Source organism: Rhinoderma darwinii, chromosome 4 (assembly GCF_050947455.1).
Source record: "Rhinoderma darwinii isolate aRhiDar2 chromosome 4, aRhiDar2.hap1, whole genome shotgun sequence".
Lineage (NCBI taxonomy): Eukaryota > Metazoa > Chordata > Amphibia > Anura > Rhinodermatidae > Rhinoderma > Rhinoderma darwinii.
In genome coordinates this window covers 322,005,802-322,028,154 of record NC_134690.1, presented here as the reverse complement: position 1 = coordinate 322,028,154, position 22,353 = coordinate 322,005,802, and the positions used below count along the sequence as shown (strand labels likewise).

Sequence of the window (22,353 nt, the reverse complement as noted above, 5' to 3'; positions counted from 1 at the left end):
TGCATGAACAAAGCCTATGAGTAACAAGTATAACATGGGGCTGAAAACATTTATTCCAAGAAATTAAAATCAAGTCATAAAATACCTCTGTGACTCATTTGTGAGTGACATAAGAGCATATTCCAGAAACCTCAATAACAGAGAATTTCCCGCCTTAGGGTATATTCAAATGTGGTGGTCATGTTGCGGCTACCACAAAATTGTGGCAAAATTTCACTTTATTTGTGAAATCTCAAGCGAACCGCAGGTCTTTGCTGAAATGCAGTCGCGTAAAAAAACTTCACTTGACCGCTACGTCGTAATATATACTTAGTAGTAACAAGCGCCACTTAGCTAATATTTAACATTTCATTGAGGTAAAGCTGTAGGTGGTGTTTTCTCTGCAATAAATCGTATTTCTGTACTGTTATATTTCTGAGCAAAATATATTAATATCAAAATGTGTTTCGAATGCAAACTTTAATAGTGTATCTGTAGAACGTGGGCCCAATGATTACAAACGTCATAGAACTAGATGTAATCAGATTCACAAGGCGGGACTACAATTATTGGGAGCACGCAGATAATCATTAGGTTGCATAAATAGATGTGACATTATAATAATTAAAAAAAATACATGTGACCCTGACAGTTGATATCATTTGAAGCTGACAATATATTTAAAGAGGTTGTCACCAGATTATAAGTGCCCCATCTCCTACATAATCTAATTGGCGCTGTAATGTAGATACCAGTGGTTTTTATTTTGAAAAACGATAATTTTTTAGCAAGTTATGAGCAATTTTAGATTTATGCAAATTCGTTTCTTAATGACCAACTGGGCGTGTTTTTACTTTTTACCAACTGGGCGCTGTAAGGAGAAGTGTATGACGCTGACCAATCAGTGACCAATCAGCGCCATACACTTCTCATTGTTCCAGCCCATCGTTAGTGTGATTGTGCAGTGAAAGAAGCCGGGCTGGAACAATGAGAAGTGCAGGACACTGATTGGTCAGCGTCATACACTCCTCTGTACAACACCCAGTTGGTCAAAAGTAAACACACGCCCAGTTGTCCATTAAGAAATTAATTAGCATAAATCTAAAATTGCTCATAACTTGCTCAAAAATGATCGTTTTTCAAAATAATTGAAATCTGGCATTTTTAATCTGGTGACAGAGCCTCTTTAAAGCTAGTGAACACAGATGAACAGTTGGAAAAATTAGGTCAAAGACTTGGTAGTAAAGATAAACACAGAGTTCAAGTATTACAAAAAATGTTGCTGATTTTTTTTATATCAATTGCATAGGACTATTCATTACTGCTGACTAAGGCCTCATGCACACGGCCGTGCCCATAATCTGACCGTGATTGCAGGCACGGCAAAGTCGCCGACAGCCGCCCGCATTTTTGGCCCGTAAAAGCAAAAGTACGGACGTGTCCCATCTTTTGTGGTACACTTCTACAGCCTGGACACATTCCTGTAAATATACAGGAAGTTGTCCGTGATCAATAGAATTGAATGGTTCGGTAATTTCACTGTCCGCAATTACGATCGTGTACATGGGGCCTAAGGCTGGATTTTCAAGTGAAGACCTCATCACTGATCATCTGCATTTAGAGAGGGATTTTACAAAGATGCGGACATTAAAAACCTCTCATCCTATTCCCCACAAGGGGCTTTTTCTTTAGGTAACCATTTACACATTAAAACCAGGGACATAACTATAGGGGGTGCAGAGGTAGCAGTCACAACAGCACCATGGTGTTTGGGGGAGCCCAAAGGCCTCTCTGCCAGATAATAAGACACCAGTATTATTAATGGCATATGATAGGCAGGGGGCCCTGTTACAGATTCAGAATTGGGGCCCAGGAGCTTCAAGCTACACCTCCGACTACAAATGTATGCTAAAGGGGATTGCATCCGATTACTACGACCATTTAAAGTGTACCTACCGAAACATCTAAATAATATAATATACCAACTTGTATATTTTACTCATATACTCTACTACCTAAAAATGGGAGCCAAACATTGAGGGCCCAGCAGGAAATAAGGGATTCACACTCTACGTATGGTGTGACGCGCAGACACTGGGTAGCTACAATATCTTCCATAGTCAGATGATACGCCCTGCAGTATATAAATATATCACTCTTTCAACATAAGCCCTATGATCTGACAATCTTGGTAATGTTGTAGAGATAATGGCTACAGGTAAAGTGTAAACCTGGTAAGCTGCCGTTGCTTTCTGTAAGAAGTGTGCCACAATTCAGGCTGATACATGTTCCAACTTCTAGACCAAAGGAAATACTTCAAGCATATGCCGCAACTGGCCATCCTACACTTCTTAAGTACCGAGATCTAGAATAAAATACTGCAGCTTTCACCGCGTGTCCTTGGTAACCATTATAAAAGTAAATCGACAGAGTGTACAGTACAAGAGGTTAGCAGAGGGATGTTATAGAAGGTTACGCTGCCGCCTCACACAATGACAGGATGCAATTTGCCTTTAGAGCGGTGCTGTTAAACACGGTGTGCTCGCAGGATTGAATTCTTAGGACAGCAAAACCTCCAAGGTTACTTCTGACTCACATAACCCATCACACAACTGACAGCTCAAGTACCTGCAGTGTTTCCCGGGAAACATATGCAATCTGTTGTTCTGAGAGCGGCCCGGTGACTGTGGGGAAGAAAAAAAAACACATTTACCATCTATTAATCTAGTAATGTTCGGTGAGCAAGGTACATTGTACACAAATTGGCTAAACAGTGGTATTCATACCATACATGCAAATAGTTTTGCAAACTTTTTATTTATTTTCCCAGAAAGAGAATTATTCCAGAGCACATTTCTTCAGACTAGACTTGTCAAAGAATAACATACTTGGTTATATACACCATTCCGCCACAACATTAAAACCACCTGCCTAATATGTAAATGGGCTTCATTCCGCCAAAACAGTCCTGTAAGCTGCGAGGCGGGGCCTACATGAATCGGACTTGGTTTTCCAGCACATCCCACAGATGCTTCATCGGATTGAGATCTGAGGAATTTTGAGGCCATGTTAACACCTTGAACTCTTTGTCAGGTTCCTCAAACCATTCCTGAACAATTTTGCAGTGTGGCAGGGCGCATTATGCTGCTGAAAGAGGCCACTGCCATTAGGGAACACCATTGCCATGAAGGAGAGTACGTGGCCTGCAACAATGTTTATGTAGGTAGGTGATACGTATTAAAGTAACATCCTCTTGAATGCCTGGACCCATGGTATCCCAGCAGAACATTGTCAAGATTATCACACTACCTCCGCCAGCTTGCGTTCTCCCCATAGTGCATCCTGGTGTCATTACTTCTCCAGGTAAGTGACACATATGCACCCGGCCGTCCACATGATGTAATTGAAAACGTGATTCATCAGACCAGGCCACCTTCTTCTTCCATTGCCCCATTCTAACGCCCACGTGCCCATTGTAGATGCTTTTGGTGGTAAACAGGGGTCACCATGATAATAGAAAAGAGGTAAGCCAAAAAGGTGTGCCAATAGTGTGAAACCTGACAGATAGGAATAAGAGATTTCTGTGATGTCGATATTCAACTCACCTTTTAACGTTATCAATAGCGCAGAGTGAATCCTTGTGGTGGCTGGTGCCCTTTTGATGTAATCTGGTAGTTCCGATGTGGCAATGCAGTTTAAAAGAATAAAAATAAAATGCACTCGCAGTAGCGCTGCCAACAATTTAAATGTTGCAGTCAACCAAGTGGTAAAGTTGCTTTATTTGGGACAATGCATTTTGAAATCAACAACAATTTCTATGTCAGGTCCATACATGTTTAGTGGTTAAGATGCTAGATAAATAGGAAGAGCTGACACGGTATTGGCAAATATATCGAAAGAAAAGAATTAGCTCTAATGCCATAGTGGGCTATTGTTAACGGAATACATGTGGAAGCCAGAAAGATCCATTTTTCAAGACGACAAGATGAATTTAAAGTGTATTTTCGGGGTTTTCAAGCAACACATTATGGATGCACCGGCGCATGCAAGTTTAAACTAAAAATAAATCCATGTAAACAATGAAGAGACCGTACGAGTGCCGCGGCCCCTTCAAACAGCTAATCAGCAAGGGTACCAAAACATGAACCCCGGATAACCCCTTTAACAGTGTTTTGGTGGAGATACGTACTAGACTATTGTTTTATCATTGTCTGAATGGGTACCTACGAAAGCCGTATTGTAAATTTTTCAAAACAGACATGAATTTGACAGTATTTTTGTGGAGATGCGTAATAGACTACTGGCTTATTAGTGTCTAGATGGGGGAACAAGCTCCAGATCAGAATTAATGCATTGGGAATCTATCGGTAGGTCATAAGGACTAAATGAAATGATGAGATGTAGCAGATACTATTTCCGAAGAGACAATCCAAGTTGTTGTTATTTTATTTGTTCTTATGATGCTTAAGCCCCATGCACACGAACGTGCTTTTGCGGCCACAATTTCCCCGATTATCCATGGGAGAATTGCGGCCCCATTCATTTCTAGGGGCCCATGAACACAACCGTGGTTTCCACGGTCCGTGCATGGCCCAGGAGCCTGGACCGCAGAAAGAATGCACATGTCTTATTACGGCCGTTTTCTGCGGTCCAGGCTCATAGAAAATAATGGACCATGTGCACTGCCCGTGATTTGCAGGCGGCTCGTGGGCGACACTCAGAAGCCGGCCGACCCGAAAATCATGGCCGTGCACATGGCTACGGTCGTGTGCATGAGGCATTAAACTGTATATTCGATTGTTTTATATAGTCCATTTGAAAAAGTTTTTATTGTAAAGATCCTATAGTTTCTATGTTATTTTATGGTTGTCATTTTTTTCTTTTTTGGTAGACTAAGCTATTTCTCAATTAGGGTAAGCTTGGGGAGCTGGGATCTGACAGATGGCATTGAATAGTGATGTGATATACTATGCAATAGGTAGCTCCCTTTGATTTTGGATTGGTGTGTATTCATCCTTTTTCGCACTTGTTGGGATGTACATCTCGCATATTAGAGGCCACAAGGGTACTTCAAAAAGTAGATGACAAATCGGATGTTGCAATTTATAAAGGATTTGATATTGATCTATTGTTAGTGGTGTTACACATTACATTTTTATTTTCCATGATTCACCATTTGACAACGACGACACTGGTCATTATAGCATTTGAAACATCTTAGTAAGTATTTTCTTCATCAGACATGTCTCTCTTTTTGACCTGATAAAGGGGTCCTCTGTTCTCCAAAACTCGTTGTCCATTTGGAAACGGAAATAACCGTGTCTGTGAGTGACTGGAGTTCTTAGTGAGGATCGCGTCAGCCAAGTGCCATTTTTTTTGCCAATCCAGACCGGGAACCCTGGTTGGATTTATTTTGTTTCCTATTACAGTACCCCAGCAGAGTAGGTACCATTTACATGGGTAAACCTGGCACAGACAGCGTCCTTGTAATTCTCACAAGATGAAGTATAGTGTTCTGCTAATGTATTAGCACAATACAATAAGGTGAGCCTCCATTACAACTGTTATTAATAACGTTTTCTGAACGTACTCAACCTATGTAGCGCCGTTCTATTTCTCTTTTCGCTAGCCTAACCCAAAAAGACATTGGCATAGCTAGGGGCAATTTTCCGCCTGTAGTCTGCCCGTAAATTTTAGAAAAAGAATGATTTTCTACAATGAAACGAATACGGTCTTTAATTAATTGTATTTGCGTTGGGCCTAGCCTTGTTGGGTAGTAGTAATGGTTTGTAGACCTAATTTACAGGAGATGTTGCTGTAGAGAGCTGTTACATGTATAGTAAGTAGTATATTTCCTTGAGACCATTTTTGTTGTTTAAGTTCTTGTCAAGTAGGTGGGTAATTGGAAGACGTAGTTTTGTAATAATAGATCTATATGATGTGAAAGTAGGCTTGTAGGTGAATTAATGCTTGATATAATTGCAAGGCCTGGTGGGTGGGTAGTGTTTTTATGGATCTTGGATAATTGATAAAAAAAAAAAATAGAAAATTGCTGATGAAATGATTAAATATATTCTCTTTCATTTATAATGGGTCAGTTTGGGCACTCTGATCAGTCTATGGCTGAGCAGCCCCAAATGCACCTTTCTATCATAGCCAGGAGTAAATTTTTCAGCACTTTGTGCTACAGTAGCCTTGGGCACCCATAACCCAGTTGCCTGTTCACTGGTTGCTCTTCCTTAGACCACTTTGGCATATACGCTGCATACAGGGAACTCCCCACAAGTCCTGCTTTTTTGTAAATGCCCTGACCCAGTCTTCCAGCCATCACAATTTAGCCCTTGTCAAAGTCGCTCAGAAGCTCACTCTTGCCCATTTTTTTCTGTTACCAACACACCAACTTTAACCCCTTCCCGCCGCAGCCACTTTTGGACCAAATGACAGAGCCTCATTTTTTAAATCGGACATGTGTTAATATATGTGGTAATAACTTTTGAATGCTTTTACCTATCCAAGCGAGTCTGAGATTATTTTCTCATGACATATTGTACTTTATGTTAGTGAAAAAATTTGGTCGATAAATGCAATATTTTTTTGTGAAAAACACCAAAATTGAGAAAATGTGCAAAAATTTAAATTTTTCTAAATTCAAATGTATCTGCTTGTAAGACAGATAGTTATACCACAATAAATAGTTACTAGTTAACATTTCCCATATGTCTACTTTATCTTGGCATCACTTTTTGAACATCCTTTTATTTTTCTAGGACGTTACAAGGCTTAGCAGCAATTTCTCACATTTTCAAGAAAATTTCAAAAGCCCATTTTTTTAGGGAACAGCTCAATGGCTTTGAGGGTCTTATATATTAGGAACCCCCACAAATCACCCCATTTTAAAAACTGCACCCCTTAAAGTATTCGAAACAGCATTTAGAACGTTTCTTAACCCTTTAGGCGTTTCACAGGAATTAAAGCTACGTGGAAGGAAAATTTGCAAATTTCATTTGTTTTTTTTTGCAGAAATTCCATTTTAATAAATTTTTCCTGTAACAATGAAGGTTTTACTAGAGAAACACCACTGAATATTTATTGCCCTGATTCTGCAGTTTTTAGAAATATGTCACATGTGGCCCTAGTGTGCTAATGGACGGAAACAAAGGCCCCAGAAGCAAAGGATCACCTAGAAGATTTAAGGGCCTTCCTTTTCTTAGATTATATTTCAGGCACCAGGTCAGGTTAAAAGTGGTCTCGTGGTGCCGAAACAAAGGAAACCCCAAAAAAGACCCCATTTTGGAAACTACACCCCTTGAGGAATTCATCTAGGGGTGTAGTGAGCATTTTGACCCCACAGGTGTTTCACAGATTTGGGCAGGGAAAATTAAAAATTACATTATCCAAAAGCACCCCAACATTTGTAAAGCAACTTCTCCAGAGTACGGAAATACCAAACATGTGGTCATAAACTGCTGTTTGGGCAAGCGGCAGGACTCGGAAGGGAAGGCACGCCATTTCGCTTTTGGAGTGCAGATTTTGCAAGATAGATTTCCAAATGCACCATGTCACATTTGTAAAGCTCCTAAGGTACCAGTACAGTGGAAACCCCTCAAAAGTGACTCCATTTGGGAAACTACACCCCTCAAGGAATTTTTCAAGTGGTATAGTGAGCATTTTGACCCCACAGGTCATATACTGGGCATTAACCCCTTCCCGCTCCTTGACGTACTATTACGTCATGGCAGCTGTATCGTTCGCGCTCCATGCCGTAATAGTACGTCTCAGGAGTAACGGCCGTTTCGGCCGTCCTCCCGACACATACAGGAGCTGTGACGCTGCTGTCTTGTTCAGCAGCTGTCACAGCTCCTACAGCGGGGACCGATCGCTGTGTCCCCGCTGATTAACCCCTTAAAAGCCGCGTTCTATAGAGATCGCGGCTTTTTAGGGGTTAAGCTGCCATCGCCGGCCTGCTACGCGACAGCGGCCGGCGATGGTGACTATGGCAACCGGACACCAAACAATGGCGTCCGGCTATGCCATAGACGGAAGCCTAGTGGGTCCTGACAACGTCAGGACCCACTATGCTTGCTGTCAGTGAGTAGCTGACAGTTCTAATACACTGCACTACGCATGTAGTGCAGTGTATTAGAATAGCGATCAGGGCCTCCTGCCCTCATGTCCCCTAGTGGGACAAAGTAATAAAGTAAAAAAAAAGTTAAAAAAAGATGTGTAAAAATAAGAAAATAAAAGTTTTAAAAGTAATAAAAGTAAAAGTCCCACTTTTTCCCTTATCAGTCATTTATTATTAATAAAAATATATAAACAAACAAATAAACTATACATAATTGGTATCGCCGCGTCCGTAACGGCCTGAACTACAAAATTATTTTGTTATTTAATCCCGCACGGTGAACGCTGTAAAAAAAAATATTAATAAACCGTCCCAGAATCACAATTGTTTGGTCACTTCACCTCCCAAAAAATGGAATAAAAAGAGATCAAAAAGTCGCATGTACCTAAAAATGGTCCTGATGGAAAATACAGTTCGTTACGCAAAAAATAAGTCCTTGCACGGCTTTATTGATTGAAAAATAAAAACGTTCTGGCTCTTAGAATAAGGTAACACAAAAAGTGAATGATTGTTTACAAAACGTATTTTATTGTGCAAACGCCATAAGACATAAAAATAAACTATAAACATCTGGTATCGCCGTAATCGTATCGCCCCGCAGAATAAAGTTAATATATCATTTATAGCGCACGGTGAACGCTGTAAAAAAAAAAGTATACAAAAACAATAGTAGAATTGCTGTTTATTAGTCACCACGCCACCTAAAAATGGAATAAAAACTGATCAAAAAGCCGCATGCACCCCAAGAAAACTACAATGGATTCCTCAAGGGGTCTAGTTTCCAAATTGGGGTCACTTTTGGGGTTTTCCAATGTTTTGGCACCACAAGACCTCTTCAAACCGGACATGGTGCCTAATAAAAAAGAGGGCTCAAAATCCGCTAGGTGCTCCTTTGCTTCGGAGGCCGGCGCTTCAGTCCATTACCGCCCGAGGGCAACATGTGGGATATTTCTCTAAACTGCAGAATCTGGGCAATAAGTATTGAGTTGCGTTTCTCTGATAAATCCTTTTGTGTTATAAAAAAAATGGTATAAAAAGAGTAAATTTCACCTCTACTTTGCTCTAAATTTCTGTGAAACACCTAAAGGGTTCATAAACTTTCTAAATGCTGTTGTGAATACTTTGAGGGGTCTAGTTTCTAAAATGGGGTGTTTGATAGGGGTTTCTAATATATGGGCCCCTCAAAGCAACTTCAGAAATGAACTGGAACCTAAAAAAATAAATAAATGAGGCAATACATCGCTTCTTACATTATACTGATAATGAGCCGTGCCCACCCCGAGATGACCCCAGTTTTGACCGTTTGTATAAACGGAGACCCCTATTAGACCGTTCCAGTGCCCGGTTTTCCCAAGCATACACCCCCGAGAAGTGTTTTTCTATTGATGAGTCCCTGGTACATTTTAAAGGGAGGGTTCAATTCCGCCAGTACCTGCCAGGTAAGAGGGCAAGGTATGGCGTGAAGATGTATAAGCTGTGCGAGAGTGCATCAGGGTATACCTACAGGTTTAGGATATATGAAGGAAAGGCCACCCCCAAACCAGACTGCATCCTGGACTACAATAGGTACATGGGAGGGATGGACTTGTCAAATCAAGTCCTGAAGCCCTACAGCGCCATGCGGTGTGGTATAAGAAGCTGGCCGGGCACATCATACAGATGGCTTTGTACAATGTGTTAGTGCTACGTCGATGTGCAGGCCAGAGGGGAACTTTCCTGGAATTTCAAGATCTAATCTTTAGGGACCAGGAAGGGGGGGCACCCAGTACTTCTGGAAGCGAGGCCACACGCATCGTACCAGGGCAACACTTTCCAGGAGAAGTTCCCCAAACCGGTGGAAAGGGAAAGAGTCAAAAGAGGTGCAGAGTCTGCTATAAGAGGGGGATAAGGAAGAACACAATATACCAATGTGACACGTGTCCCGAAAAACCAGGGCTCTGTATAAAAGATTGTTTTAAAATGTATCATACATCCCTTGATTTTTAATTTACCCTGATGCACTCCGCACAGCTTACCCCCCTCATCTTTCCCTTCTGAGCCCTGCCGTATGCCCAGGCAGCTGATAACAGCCACATGTAGGGTATTGTCGTACCCAGGAGAACCCACATTACAATTTAAGGGGTGTATATCTCCGGTGGCGCATGCTGGGCACAATATATTGGACACTGAAATGGCATATACATATATAAAATTGCAAATCTCACACTGCACCATCAGCTGCGCATTATCTTTTACACAGTACCTGTGGGGTCAAAATGCTCACTACACCTCTAGATGAATGTCTTAAGGGGTGTAGTTTTTAAAATGGGGTCACTTCTCGGGGGTTTCAACTGTACTGGTACCTCAGGGGCTTCTGCATACATGACTTAGCACCAGAAAAGCTCCAGTAGGCCAAATGGTGGTCCTTTTCTTCTGAGGCCTCCCATGGGCCCAAACGGCAGTTTATCACCACAAATGGGGTATTGCCGCACTAAGGACAAATTGGGCAACAAAATGGGGTATGTTGTTCCCTGTGAAAATAAGAAAATTTGATCAAAAATGACATTTTATTGGAAAAAATATCATTTTTTTCATTTCACAGCCCAATTCAAATAGGTGCTGTGAAAAAACTGTGCGGTCAAAATGATAACAAAAACCATAAATGAATTCCTTGAGGGGTGTAATTTCCAAAATGGGGTCACTTCTGGTGGGTTTCCATTGTTTTGATACCTCAACGCCTCTTCAAACCTGGCATGCTGCCTAAAATATATTCTAATAAAAAAGAGGCCTCAAAATGCACTAGGTGCTTCTTTGCTTCTAGGGCTTGTGTTTTAGTCCACGAGCGCACTAGAGCCACATGTGGGACATTTCTAAAAACTGCAGAATCTGGACAATACATATTTAGTAGTGTTTCTCTGGTAAAACCTTCTCTGTTACTAAAAAAAAATTGAATAAAATTGAAATTCAGCAGAAAAAATGAAATTTGCAAATTTCATTTCCACATTGCTTTAATTCCTGTGAAATGCCTGAAGGGTTAAAAAACTTTCTATATGCTGTTTTGAATACTTTGAGGGGTCTAGTTTTTAAAATGGGGTGTTTTATGGGGGTTTCTAATACATAGGCCCCTCAAATCCACTTCAGAACTGAACTGGCACCTTCAAAAAAAGGCTTTTGAAATTTTCTTAAGAATATGAGAAATTGCTGTTTATGTTCTAAACCTTGTAACGTCCAAGAAAAATAAAATAATGTTCAAAAAACGATGCCAATCTAAAGTAGACATATGGGAAATGTGAACTAGTAACTATTTTGGGTGGTATAACCGTCTGTTTTTCAAGCAGATGCATTTAAATTCTGAAAAATGCTATTTTTTGTAAATTTTCTCTAAATTTTGCAATTTTTCACAAATAAAGACTGAATATATCGACCAAATTTTACCACGAACATGAAGCCCAAAGTGTCACGAGAAAACAATCTCAGAATCGCTTGGATAGGTTTAAGCATTCCGACGTTATTACCACATAAAGTGAAATATGTCAGATTTGAAAAATGGGCTCTGAGCCTTAAGGCCCAAACTAGGCTGCGTCCTTAAGGGGTTAAAAAAAAGAAAATTTACTTTTTTCAAAGAAAATGTTGCTTTAGCCCCAAATTCATCATTTTTACAAGGGGTTAAAGGAGAAAAAGCACCAACAGTTTGTTATGCAATTTCTCCTGAATACGGCAATACCCCATTTGAGCACATGGCGGGGCTCAGAATGTAAAGAGCACCATGCAACATCTGAGGTCTACTAAGATGGCATTTTCTGCCCTGTCTCATGAAAACAGAGGCTCTGGGGTGTCAAAATATTAGAAACCCCAGAAAAGTGACCCCATTTTAGGAAACTAAACCCCCTCAAAGGATTCATCTAGCGGTATAGTGAGAATTTTTAGATTGTAAAGTAACACCTTTCAAGGTATTCATCTAGGGGTATAGTGAGAATTTTTAAATTGTGAAGTGACAACCCTCTAGATATTCATCTAGGGGTATAATAAGAAATACTTTAATTTTAGTAACTAATCAGGACAACCTGGAAAACCAGCAATGGAGGGAGAGGGAATTGCAGGTCCCACTACCAACCTACCCACCATTCCATAAAATCCAGCCCAAAAAATAAATCAAAGGCCTCATCAAAAAAAGATTTTCTGAGACAACAAATCTCATCTGGATTTATTCTTCTCACGCAGATTTGCAACCTGGATGAGAAAGACACTCCCTCGGATTCTTGATATAGTGAGAATTTTTAGTTTTGTTTTTTTACACATTTTAAATGGGGCTGGTCAGTAAAAAAATGAATAATTGGTCATGGCCAGTATGGGAGACAGAAAAGGTAGATAAACAATAAATAAATAAAAAATCCAAGGCGATGTGATATATTTTGAAACATTGTTTCATGCACAGGCCAGGTTTTGTGGAAAACGTCTCACATTGGTATGTGGTGTCCTTACGAATGCCTCACTTGGCGCGCACACAGCATTTTTTGGGGGGTTTCTGTTTTTTTTTTTCAGTGGGGCGGATTTCTGTCGGGAAATGCTGGCCGGGAATTATCCTGCTGACGGAAGAACCAGATGAACTGCCCTCCCCTTCCTGGTCACCAAATATCAGGGCCTTGATGACTTTTTCCTGAAATTGCAGGAACGTATCCCCACTGCCGGCATATCTGCAGAGGACAAAGGCGTTGTATGCTGCCATCTGTGTAAGATGCACAGACAGCTTTTTATACCATACCTTTGTCTTGCGCATGGCACTGTATGGTTTTATGACCTGGTCAGACAGGTCAACGCCACCCATATATTTGTTGTACTCCTATACAGAAAATGGTTTGGGGACTTGAGTGGTGGATCCGCGTACAGGGACTAGGCTGCCTCTGCTGTCGTGTATGCTGGTCAGTATAAGGACGTCCCTTTTATCCTTATATTTCAGGAGCAGCAGATCATCGCTGCAGACAGCTCTGCCCTCTCCTAATTTTAGTATCTGACCCAGCAAAATTTTGGGGAGGCACTTCTGATTTTTGCAGATTGTTCCACACGCCATAGTGGATCTGAACGAGAGAACTTTTAATAATGGGACACTATTGTAAAAGTTGTCCAGATATAAATGATATCCTTTGACTAGCAAAGGATGAACAAGATCCCATACGATCTTTCCACTAATTCCTAGGAAGGGGGTGGGGGCATTCTGGGGGATCTATATGGGAGTCTTTCCCCTCATAAACCCTAAAAAAGTAGGTGTAACCGCTTGCACTTTCACATGATTTGTAGAGTTTTATGCCGTACCGGGCTCTTTTATTGGGTAGATACTGCCTGAAGTGCAGTCTACCCTTGAAGCTTACCAATGACTCATCCACCGAAATGTTTTGTTGGGGGTATAAACTTGGGAAAAACTTTGGGAGTAGTGGGCAATTAATGGTCCTATTTTATAGAGCCTACCAAAATTTGGGTTCGGTGGGGGTGGGCAGTGATTATAGTCATTGTAATGCAGGAACTTTAGGATGGCTTTGTATAAAATATCAGGGGACAAATAGTCTCTAATACTGGGCTTTTTTACAAGACCAAAGCCAAAAAAATATGGCCCAAAACTTCCACAATTCCACTGCCTTTGTGGGGGTCCAATTTTGGACTCTCCCATAAGAAGAGTCGGGGTTCTGGGAGATAAACTGATCCGCATAGATGTTGGTCTGCTGGACCATTAAATCTAAAAGGGCGTATGAAAAAAAAACGTAAAAATAATCAATGGGGCTGAAACATGTAGTGTCAATTTGAATGCATGAGGGGCTTTAAATTCAGGCACCTGGGGGGTATAATCGTCCACAGCTACCCATGTCAGCTCAGACAGAGCAGGACCTATGGCTCTTCTGCGCTGACGTGGGGGGGGGGGGGTGCAGACTCAGAGTCACTGGATACGGATGAAAGCATGAACTGCGCTTCACCTTCACTTGCGCTGTCCGTATCGGAGCACATCATTTGATATGTTTCCTCGGCTGAGAAGACTCTTTTGGCCATATTGGATATTTTAGTTCAGCTACTAACAATTTTGTTTTTGTAACTTTTTTTTTAACAAAAAATAAACAGTGCTACTCACAACTGGGGAACGACAAAGACTGCTGTATTCAAGGAAAAAGGTACCCTACCTGCCAGGGGAAAAACTAAATGAGACGTGGCATTGCTACCTAACAGGGAACTCGGGCAGTGGACAATCTAGGGACACAGCAGGGTGATGGCGACCGGGTACTGTGACAGGTGATCACTGGGCACAGATCACAGCACGGCAGAAGGGCACTGTGGGTGACTGAAATGATATATTTGGTAACCAGTGGGCACCAAACGGGGTGATCACTGGTCAGTGGGCACAAAATGGTCAGCTCGTGGAGTTTTTCCACTGTCTTCTCACTGGCTTCCGACTTTGACAAGCTCTCTAACAGAAATGAGCTGGTCAGAGCCGGAGATGTCGGCAAAACAAGCCTCCTGCGCTGTGATTGGCCAGTCAATACTGGCTGGCCAATCACAGCGCTTGCCGGCACGGGACCATTCTGATTGGTCTTGTGCCATGAGTTCTGCTCGGCAACTGTCTATGACAGTTGCAATCAGGATGCTGTCACCATGTCTAGTGACACGGTGCCAGTTTAATGCTTGGGGGTGACTGTACGCCCTATTGCGGGAAATTACTGATTCTGGACGTACATTCATGCCAAATTGCGGGAAGGGGTTAAGAACTGACTGTTCACTTGCTGCCTAATATATTCCATTCCTTGATAGGTGCCATTACACAGAGATAATAAATGTTATTCACTTCACGTCAGTGGCTTTAATGCTATGGCTGAACGGTGTACTTATAAATTACTTGTTGTGGGTTACTATATAGATATTTATTGCTTTATTTCTTTGCTATTCTTCTTTTTATCATAGCGATATGTCACAACATGCACCAAGACCATGAGTTTTTATTTTAGTTTTGTGATGTATGCAAAAAAAACAATGTGAGTTTTGTTTTTATAGCAAGTTATGTTCATAAATACATTGATATGGAACAAGTTTCGACATACATAAGGCTGGGTTCACACAGAGTTTTTTGCAGGCAGAAAAATTTTTTGAAGGCCGATTTTCGCTGTGTTTTTTTGCCCGCAGCCATTAAGCACTGCAAAATACGCTTTCTCTGCCTCCCATTGATGTCATTGGGAGGTCAGAGACATAAACGCCCGAAGATAGGGCATGTCCCTTCTTTTTCCCACGAGCCGTTTTTTATGCTTGCGGGGGAAAAAAACGCCTCCGCCTCCCATTGAAATCAATGGGAGGCACTTTCAGACTTTTCTTTGGCGCGTTTTCCGCGTAAAAAAAACTCTGTGTGAACTGACCCTAATAGTTCTTCTTGAACACCTTCGGTTTAAGGGCTTGTCCACACGTAACGGAATTGCTGCAGGAAATTTCTGCAGCATTTCCGTTAAAACTAGCAGACATTCTGTTGCGGAAAAACCGAACCTACTTATTGCAGAAAATAGTGCAGATTTTGCTGCGTGTTTTTTTTTTTTTTTTCAATGATGGAAATGGTGATATCTCCTCTGAATTCAGTCCACCTTCTTGCAGCAGGAATTGACATGCTGTGGTACGAAAAACACGCACCGCAGGGGAATTTAACGCAGCGTGGATCAGATTTGTTAAATCTCACCCACTTTGCTGCTTCTGTAATCTGCTGTGTATATTCCCGCAGAAATTCCGTTACGTGTGGACAAGCCCTTAGACAGCAATTTCGTTTTTAAATGTTGGTTCACCTTTGGTATTTTATGAAACTCTATTGACATTAATAGATTTATTGTCAAAATTACTTTTTTAATTTTAAGAACAATCGCCAACTCTTCTCCTGCATGCTTTGTATATCTCTACCGAGAATCCATTATTGCCCAATTTAAAAAGGGATTCCACACAAAACTTAAAAATGGCCATATAATAGTAATTCAGGATTTGAGTAAAAGTTTGTTCTTTATGCTTTTTTTGTAGGCGAGCGTTGGTGGGTCAAACCCCCATAGATCACACATTTATAGTCCATTCATTTTAAAGTCCCGGATAAACCCTTTAACTATGACTGCATGCAGTGACACTAACATAACAGTAAGCATACTCAGTCATCATTAATATGTTAAAGTGTCTTACCATGGTAAATGTCTTGTAAGGAACCTCCACCACAAAATTCCATGCAAATCCAAAGCTTATCTCGCCTAAAATAAAAAACACAAATAAAAATTGTAAAATAATTTTTGGTCCCTCGGCTTGACAATGCAAGATCAAAAGAAAACAAACAGATTGCTTTATAGTGCTACAAGGGTAGAGATAGCAAATATTGGCAGATATATATACATACACATACATACGTCCATCAACATAGTTCACGCAGTTCAATGCCGTGTTGGAACAGACAGTTCACCAATAAGAAATTTGCAAAAAAGCATGCATTCGTTTTTTTTTTAAATATTTTTCTTTGGACCACGTCAGTTCAATTAACGCACATTGGATTTTCGTAGGTTTCGTTCACATCTGCGGAAGCGCTCCGTTCAGACGGAACATCAGAGCTTTCCGTTGGAATGGGGCCCTGACCGACACAAACGGAAACCATCGGTTTGATTTCAATGGTGACGGATCCGGTGTTAATGGTTTCCGTTTGTCTTAGTTGTGCAAGGGTTCCGTCGTATTGCCAGAATCAACAGTGTAGTCGACTACGCAGGGTCCCTGGCGCAGATGTGAAAGTGTAATAGAGACAGGTCAGTAAATACACTATATGGCCAAAAGTATGTGGACACCCCTCCTAGTTGTTGAGTTCAGGTGTTTCAGTCCTACTCATTGCTTTAATTATGGACCCGTTTGCAAACAACCATGATATTCCCATAGATAAACAGTAGTATGGGTCGTACTTATGTGCTCAGTGACATTAAATGTGGCACGGTGATAGGATGCCATCTTTGCACAGGTCAGTTTGTGAAAATTCTGATCTGTTAGATCTGCCCCAGTCAACTGTTACTGTAAAAAGGAAGCATCTAGGAGTAACAACAGCTCAGCCACAAAGTGGTAGACCACACAAACTAACAAAGCTGGGCCACCGAGTGTTAAAGCGCATAAAAATTGTGCATACTCTGTTGCATCACTCACTACAGAGTTCCAAACTGCCTGTGGAAGTGACATCAGCACAAAAATTGTGCGTCGGGAGCTTCATTAAATACATATCCATGGTCAAGCAGCTGCACACAAGCATAAGATCACCGTGCACAATGCCAAGCGTCGGCTGGCATGGTGTAAAGCACGCCACCACTGGAGCAGAGGAGACTTGTTCTCTGGAGTGATAAATCACTTTTCCCTATTTTAGTGTGAAGGATGAATGTGGGTTGGCGGATGTTACCTACAGGAATGCATAGTAGCTACTATAAAATTCGGTGGAGGAGTGATAATTGCCTGGGGCTGTTTTTTCAGCATTTGACTGAGCCCTTTATAATCAAGTAAATGGTAATCTTTTAATGCTACAGCGTACGAAGACATTTTAAACAATTGTGTGCTTCCAATTTTGTGGCAACAGTTTGGTGAAGACCCTTTCCTGTTCCAGCATGACTGAGCCTCTGTGCACAAAGCAAGGTCCATAAAGACAGTGTGATTAGTTAGGTGTGAAGGATCTTGAGCCCGCACAGAGCCCTGATCTCAACGCCTTTTTTTTTTTTTTTTTTAGGGGGGGAATTCAAATACATCTTTACAGGTTACTTTTAGAGAGAAAGACACTTTTAGGTAGTATTTAGATCTCTGGGGAAAAAAAATAAATCTATATTTATGCCCTTGGAGGATGGGACAAGAGACAAATGGAAAAATGTTAAGGTAGTAGGAAAGGAGAAAGCTTTAGGTACTTAGGGATATAGATATTGAGTCACATCTCACAATTTGGTGATTTGAATATAAATACAATGATATAAAAGATGAGGTATAAGATTGAGAACTGGAACGTAGGCGAAGCGGATAGAATAGCCAAATGATATTGCTCCATCAAATAATAAATATTGTGAATAATTCACCTATTTGGTTGGGAGAAAAATATTTGGGATGTATGGAATCTATTATAAAAGAGGGTATTTGGAGAGGAAGAGGAACAAGAATCGTACAGAGTACGATATATATATAAAGCTGCCTAAGAAGGAGAGCTAGTAGTTCCAAATATAAAACTCTATTATTGGGCATCGCAACTCAAAAATATGCCAGAATGGGATATTTTTTCCAAAGAAATAGGCATAAGTAGAGAATAGAAATATTATGAATTATGAATCTATTTTCGAAGTGATAGGAGCAGGTGCATTTAATGCTAAAAACACGCAACTTTTTATTTCAAATACACAAAATTTGGGGTGAAGTAGAAAAGATTATGTAACATTAGGGCTTTGGAATTATCCTCTTAATGGGGGAATGTTAATATTAGAGATGTCAGAGAGATTGTTTTTTTTTTTTTAGAGAGAGCAAACTATTTTGGATTAGGAAGAGAAATTGTCAGAGTTTAAGAAATTAAAAGATAAAAATGAGAGTAATAAATGGTTGCACTTGGATAATTGTTAAGGAATTGAGTTAGTTCAAAATAAGGATTGAAAGCAATTTTGTAAAAAATGTGTACGTTTCTGATATCACGAAAGGTCTTTTTATAAAGTCCCAGGAGAAATTCAAAAGACAAACTCTTCCAGACTGTAAAAGAACAAAACAAGTCTGAAAAGGACGCGATGACGGATTCAGACGTGTTAGTGCATGGAGCTTTTGATGCAATCTTCGCGGTGGGTGCAATTTCCAGACTGTTTACCCAGAATGCTACAGGAACAGAAATCATTTTTACTACTGATATTTTAGCCGGACTACTTTGCCTTAAGCGTTCACTTTGCAGGTCACTACGACTGGTGAAGGGGCAATGGCGCTTTGCATATTTGTTTTGATTCTGTTACACCATCTGGAAATTTTTTTTTGTGAGATATGGAATGTGAAATATTTCATGTTGTCTCTAGCTAGACCACTAGCAATATTAAGCTGTAAATGTTTAACTCATTATAACTCACGGCAGATGAAGAACAGTTTAACGCTTTGAAACGCGACAGATATATTTAACCCTTTGGAGACGCAGCCAATACTCGGTTTTTCATATTAGTTTTTTTCCTCCTCGCATTCAAAAAGCCATACATTTTAGATTTTTCCATAAACCTAGTCGTATGAGGGCTTGTTTTTTGCAGGACGACTTGTAGTTTTTAATGGCACCATTTAATGTACCATATAATGTATTGGGAAACTCAAACATACATATATTTGTGGGGTAAAAAAAAAAAACTGCGATTCCACCATTGTTTTTTTGGATTTTCAATTTCAGTGTTTAACATATATTACAAATATCTGTTAGAAAAAAAATTTGTTTTGTTTTGGCCGTTTTCATTTTTTCATCGATTGAGTGGTATGAGGGCTTGTTTTTTGTGGCGCAAGCTGTAATTTAAAGAAATATAAATTCTGGAGTCTTAAATCCTTTTATTTTTTACAGTGTTCAAGAATGCGACGTTACCAATTATGTTAATTTTTAATTACTTCAGAAGATAAATGGAAAACACACATATATATATATATATATATATATATACACATACATACACTACCGTTCAAAAGTTTGGGGTCACCCAGACAATTTTGTGTTTTCCATAAAAACTCACACTTATGTTTATCAAATGAGTTGCAAAATGACTAGAAAATATAGTCAAGACATTGACAAGGTTAGAAATAATGATTTTTATTTGAAATAATTTTCTCCTTCAAACTTTGCTTTCGTCAAAGAATGCTCCATTTGCAGCAATTACAGCATTGCAGACCTTTGGCATTCTAGCTGTTAATTTGCTGAGGTAATCGGGAGAAATTTCACCCCATGCTTCCAGAAGCCCCTCCCACAAGTTGGATTGGCTTGATGGGCACTTCTTGCGTACCATACGGTCAAGCTGCTCCCACAACACTCTATGGGGTTGAGATCTGGTGACTGTGCTGGCCACTCCATTACAGATAGAATACCAGCTGCCTGCTTCTTCCCTAAATAGTTCTTGCATAATTTGGAGGTGTGCTTTGGGTCATTGTCCTGTTGTAGGATGAAATTGGCTCCAATCAAGCGCTGTCCACAGGGTATGGCATGGCGTTGCAAAATGGAGTGATACCCTTCCTTATTCAAAATCCCTTTTACCTTGTACAAATCTCCCACTTTACCAGCACCAAAGCAACCCCAGACCATCACATTACCTCCACCATGCTTGACAGATGGCATCAGGCACTCTTCCAGCATCTTTTCAGTTGTTCTGCGTCTCACAAACGTTCTTCTGTGTGATCCAAACACCTCAAACTTCCATTCATCTGTCCATAACACTTTTTTCCAATCTTCCTCTGTCCAATGTCTGTGTGCTTTTGCCCATATTAATCTTTTCCTTTTATTAGCCAGTCTCAGATATGGCTTTTTCTTTGCCACTCTGCCCTGAAGGCCAGCATCCCGGAGTCGCCTCTTCACTGTAGACATTGATACTGGCGTTTTGCGGGTACTATTTAATGAAGCTGCCAGTTGAGGACCTGTGAGGCGTCTATTTCTCAAACCAGAGACTCTAATGTACTTGTCTTGTTGCTCAGTTGTGCGGCGGGGCCTCACACTTCTCTTTCTACTCTGGTTAGAGCTTGTTTGTGCTGTCCTCTGAAGGGAGTAGTACACACCGTTGTAGGATATCTTCAGTTTCTTGGCAATTTCTCGCATGGAATAGCCTTCATTTCTAAGAACAAGAATAGACTGTCGAGTTTCACATGAAAGCTCTCTTTTTCTAGCCATTTTGAGAGTTTAATGGAACCCACAAATGTAATGCTCCAGATTCTCAACTAGCTCAAAGGAAGGTCAGTTTTATAGCTCCTCTAAACAGCAAAACTGTTTACAGCGGTGCTAACATAATTGCACAAGGGTTTTCAAGTGTTTTCTAATCATCCATTAGCCTTCTAACACAGTTAGCAAACACAATGTACCATTAGAACACTGTAGTGATGGTTGCTGGAAATGGGCCTCTATACACCTATGTAGATATTGCATTAAAAACCAGACGTTTGCAGCTCGAATAGCCATTTAGCACATTAACAATGTATAGAGTGTATTTCTGATTAGTTTAATGTTATCTTCATTGAAAAAAACTGTGCTTTTCTTTAAAAAATAAGGACATTTCTAAGTGCCCCTAAACTTTTGAACGGTAGTGTATATGTGTATGTGTATATATACTATATATATATATATATATATATATATATATATATATATATATATATATATATATATATTTGGTACATTAAAAATAAATGTATTTATTTTTTTAACTGTGGTTTTAATGTTTTTTGTTTTTTTTAGTCCCCCTAGTGGACATGAACCAGCAATTGTTGAATCACTTGTACAAAATACTGCAATACTAATTTATTGCAGTATATTGTGTTTTTACCGGCTCCTATTGGGCAGAGCTTGTTACGCTAAATACTTCTGCTTGCCGGCTGTCACATACATGTACGTGACATGTCGCGAAGGGATTACAGCTAATGCTCAGCATACATGCCACACTAACTAACGTTTAAGTTTGAGCCCCCTTTTTTTTTTTTTTTATATATAACTGACCTACATGCAAAATTTTAGCACTGTAATGAGTTGCAGCCTGTATTATAGTCCAAAGTTGTATTGCCTGCTTTGGAGCTGAAATCTACTAGGATATGTTGTTGGCTCAGTGTCTGCACTGAGCTCGTACTAGTGATTTGCACGGTCTACAGACTATTCTACACTTGTGACGCATAGTAACCTGCTGTAGGAAAATCTAATTGTCTCACTGCTTTATGGGAGCTTAGATAATCAGTTAAGGATGTCTCTGTTGACCTGTCAATGGGTTTGGAGCCACTAGACCATCAGCTTGTTATGCTGGGGTTTAGCGTTCCCAACCTGCCCACGTCAAAAACAGACATTTAGGCGATACCAAAAATAACTGACAAGTTACGGAGTGTAGTCTGGGAGAGTTGTCCGGTGGCATCGGGTGCATGCGCATTGCGCACATGAAGCGGAGGACAGTACACCTCACTTCACTTTACCTGTAGTGTACTGTCCTCCGGCGCTCACAGACTTATCTCAGTAAATTAGAAGTTATTTTACTAACTATTGCCTAAACGTCTTTGGGTTTATCCACAGACACACTAATCTCTGTATGGATCTC

At 40.3% G+C, this 22,353-nt stretch overlaps 1 protein-coding gene across 9 annotated transcripts in view; it reads right to left on the bottom strand.

Moving 5' to 3' along the window:
• MAP4K3 (mitogen-activated protein kinase kinase kinase kinase 3) overlaps positions 1–22,353 on the bottom strand; it is a 339,362-nt gene that overhangs the window by 127,133 nt on the left and 189,876 nt on the right. For all 9 annotated transcript variants that reach the window (XM_075862768.1, XM_075862771.1, XM_075862769.1 and 6 more), the window contains exons 4-5: positions 16,262–16,326; positions 2,608–2,663 (exon numbers count right to left, since the gene is read on the bottom strand). In XM_075862768.1, the coding sequence (XP_075718883.1) occupies positions 2,608–2,663; positions 16,262–16,326 (121 nt within the window). The remainder of the gene's footprint in view (positions 1–2,607; positions 2,664–16,261; positions 16,327–22,353) is intronic.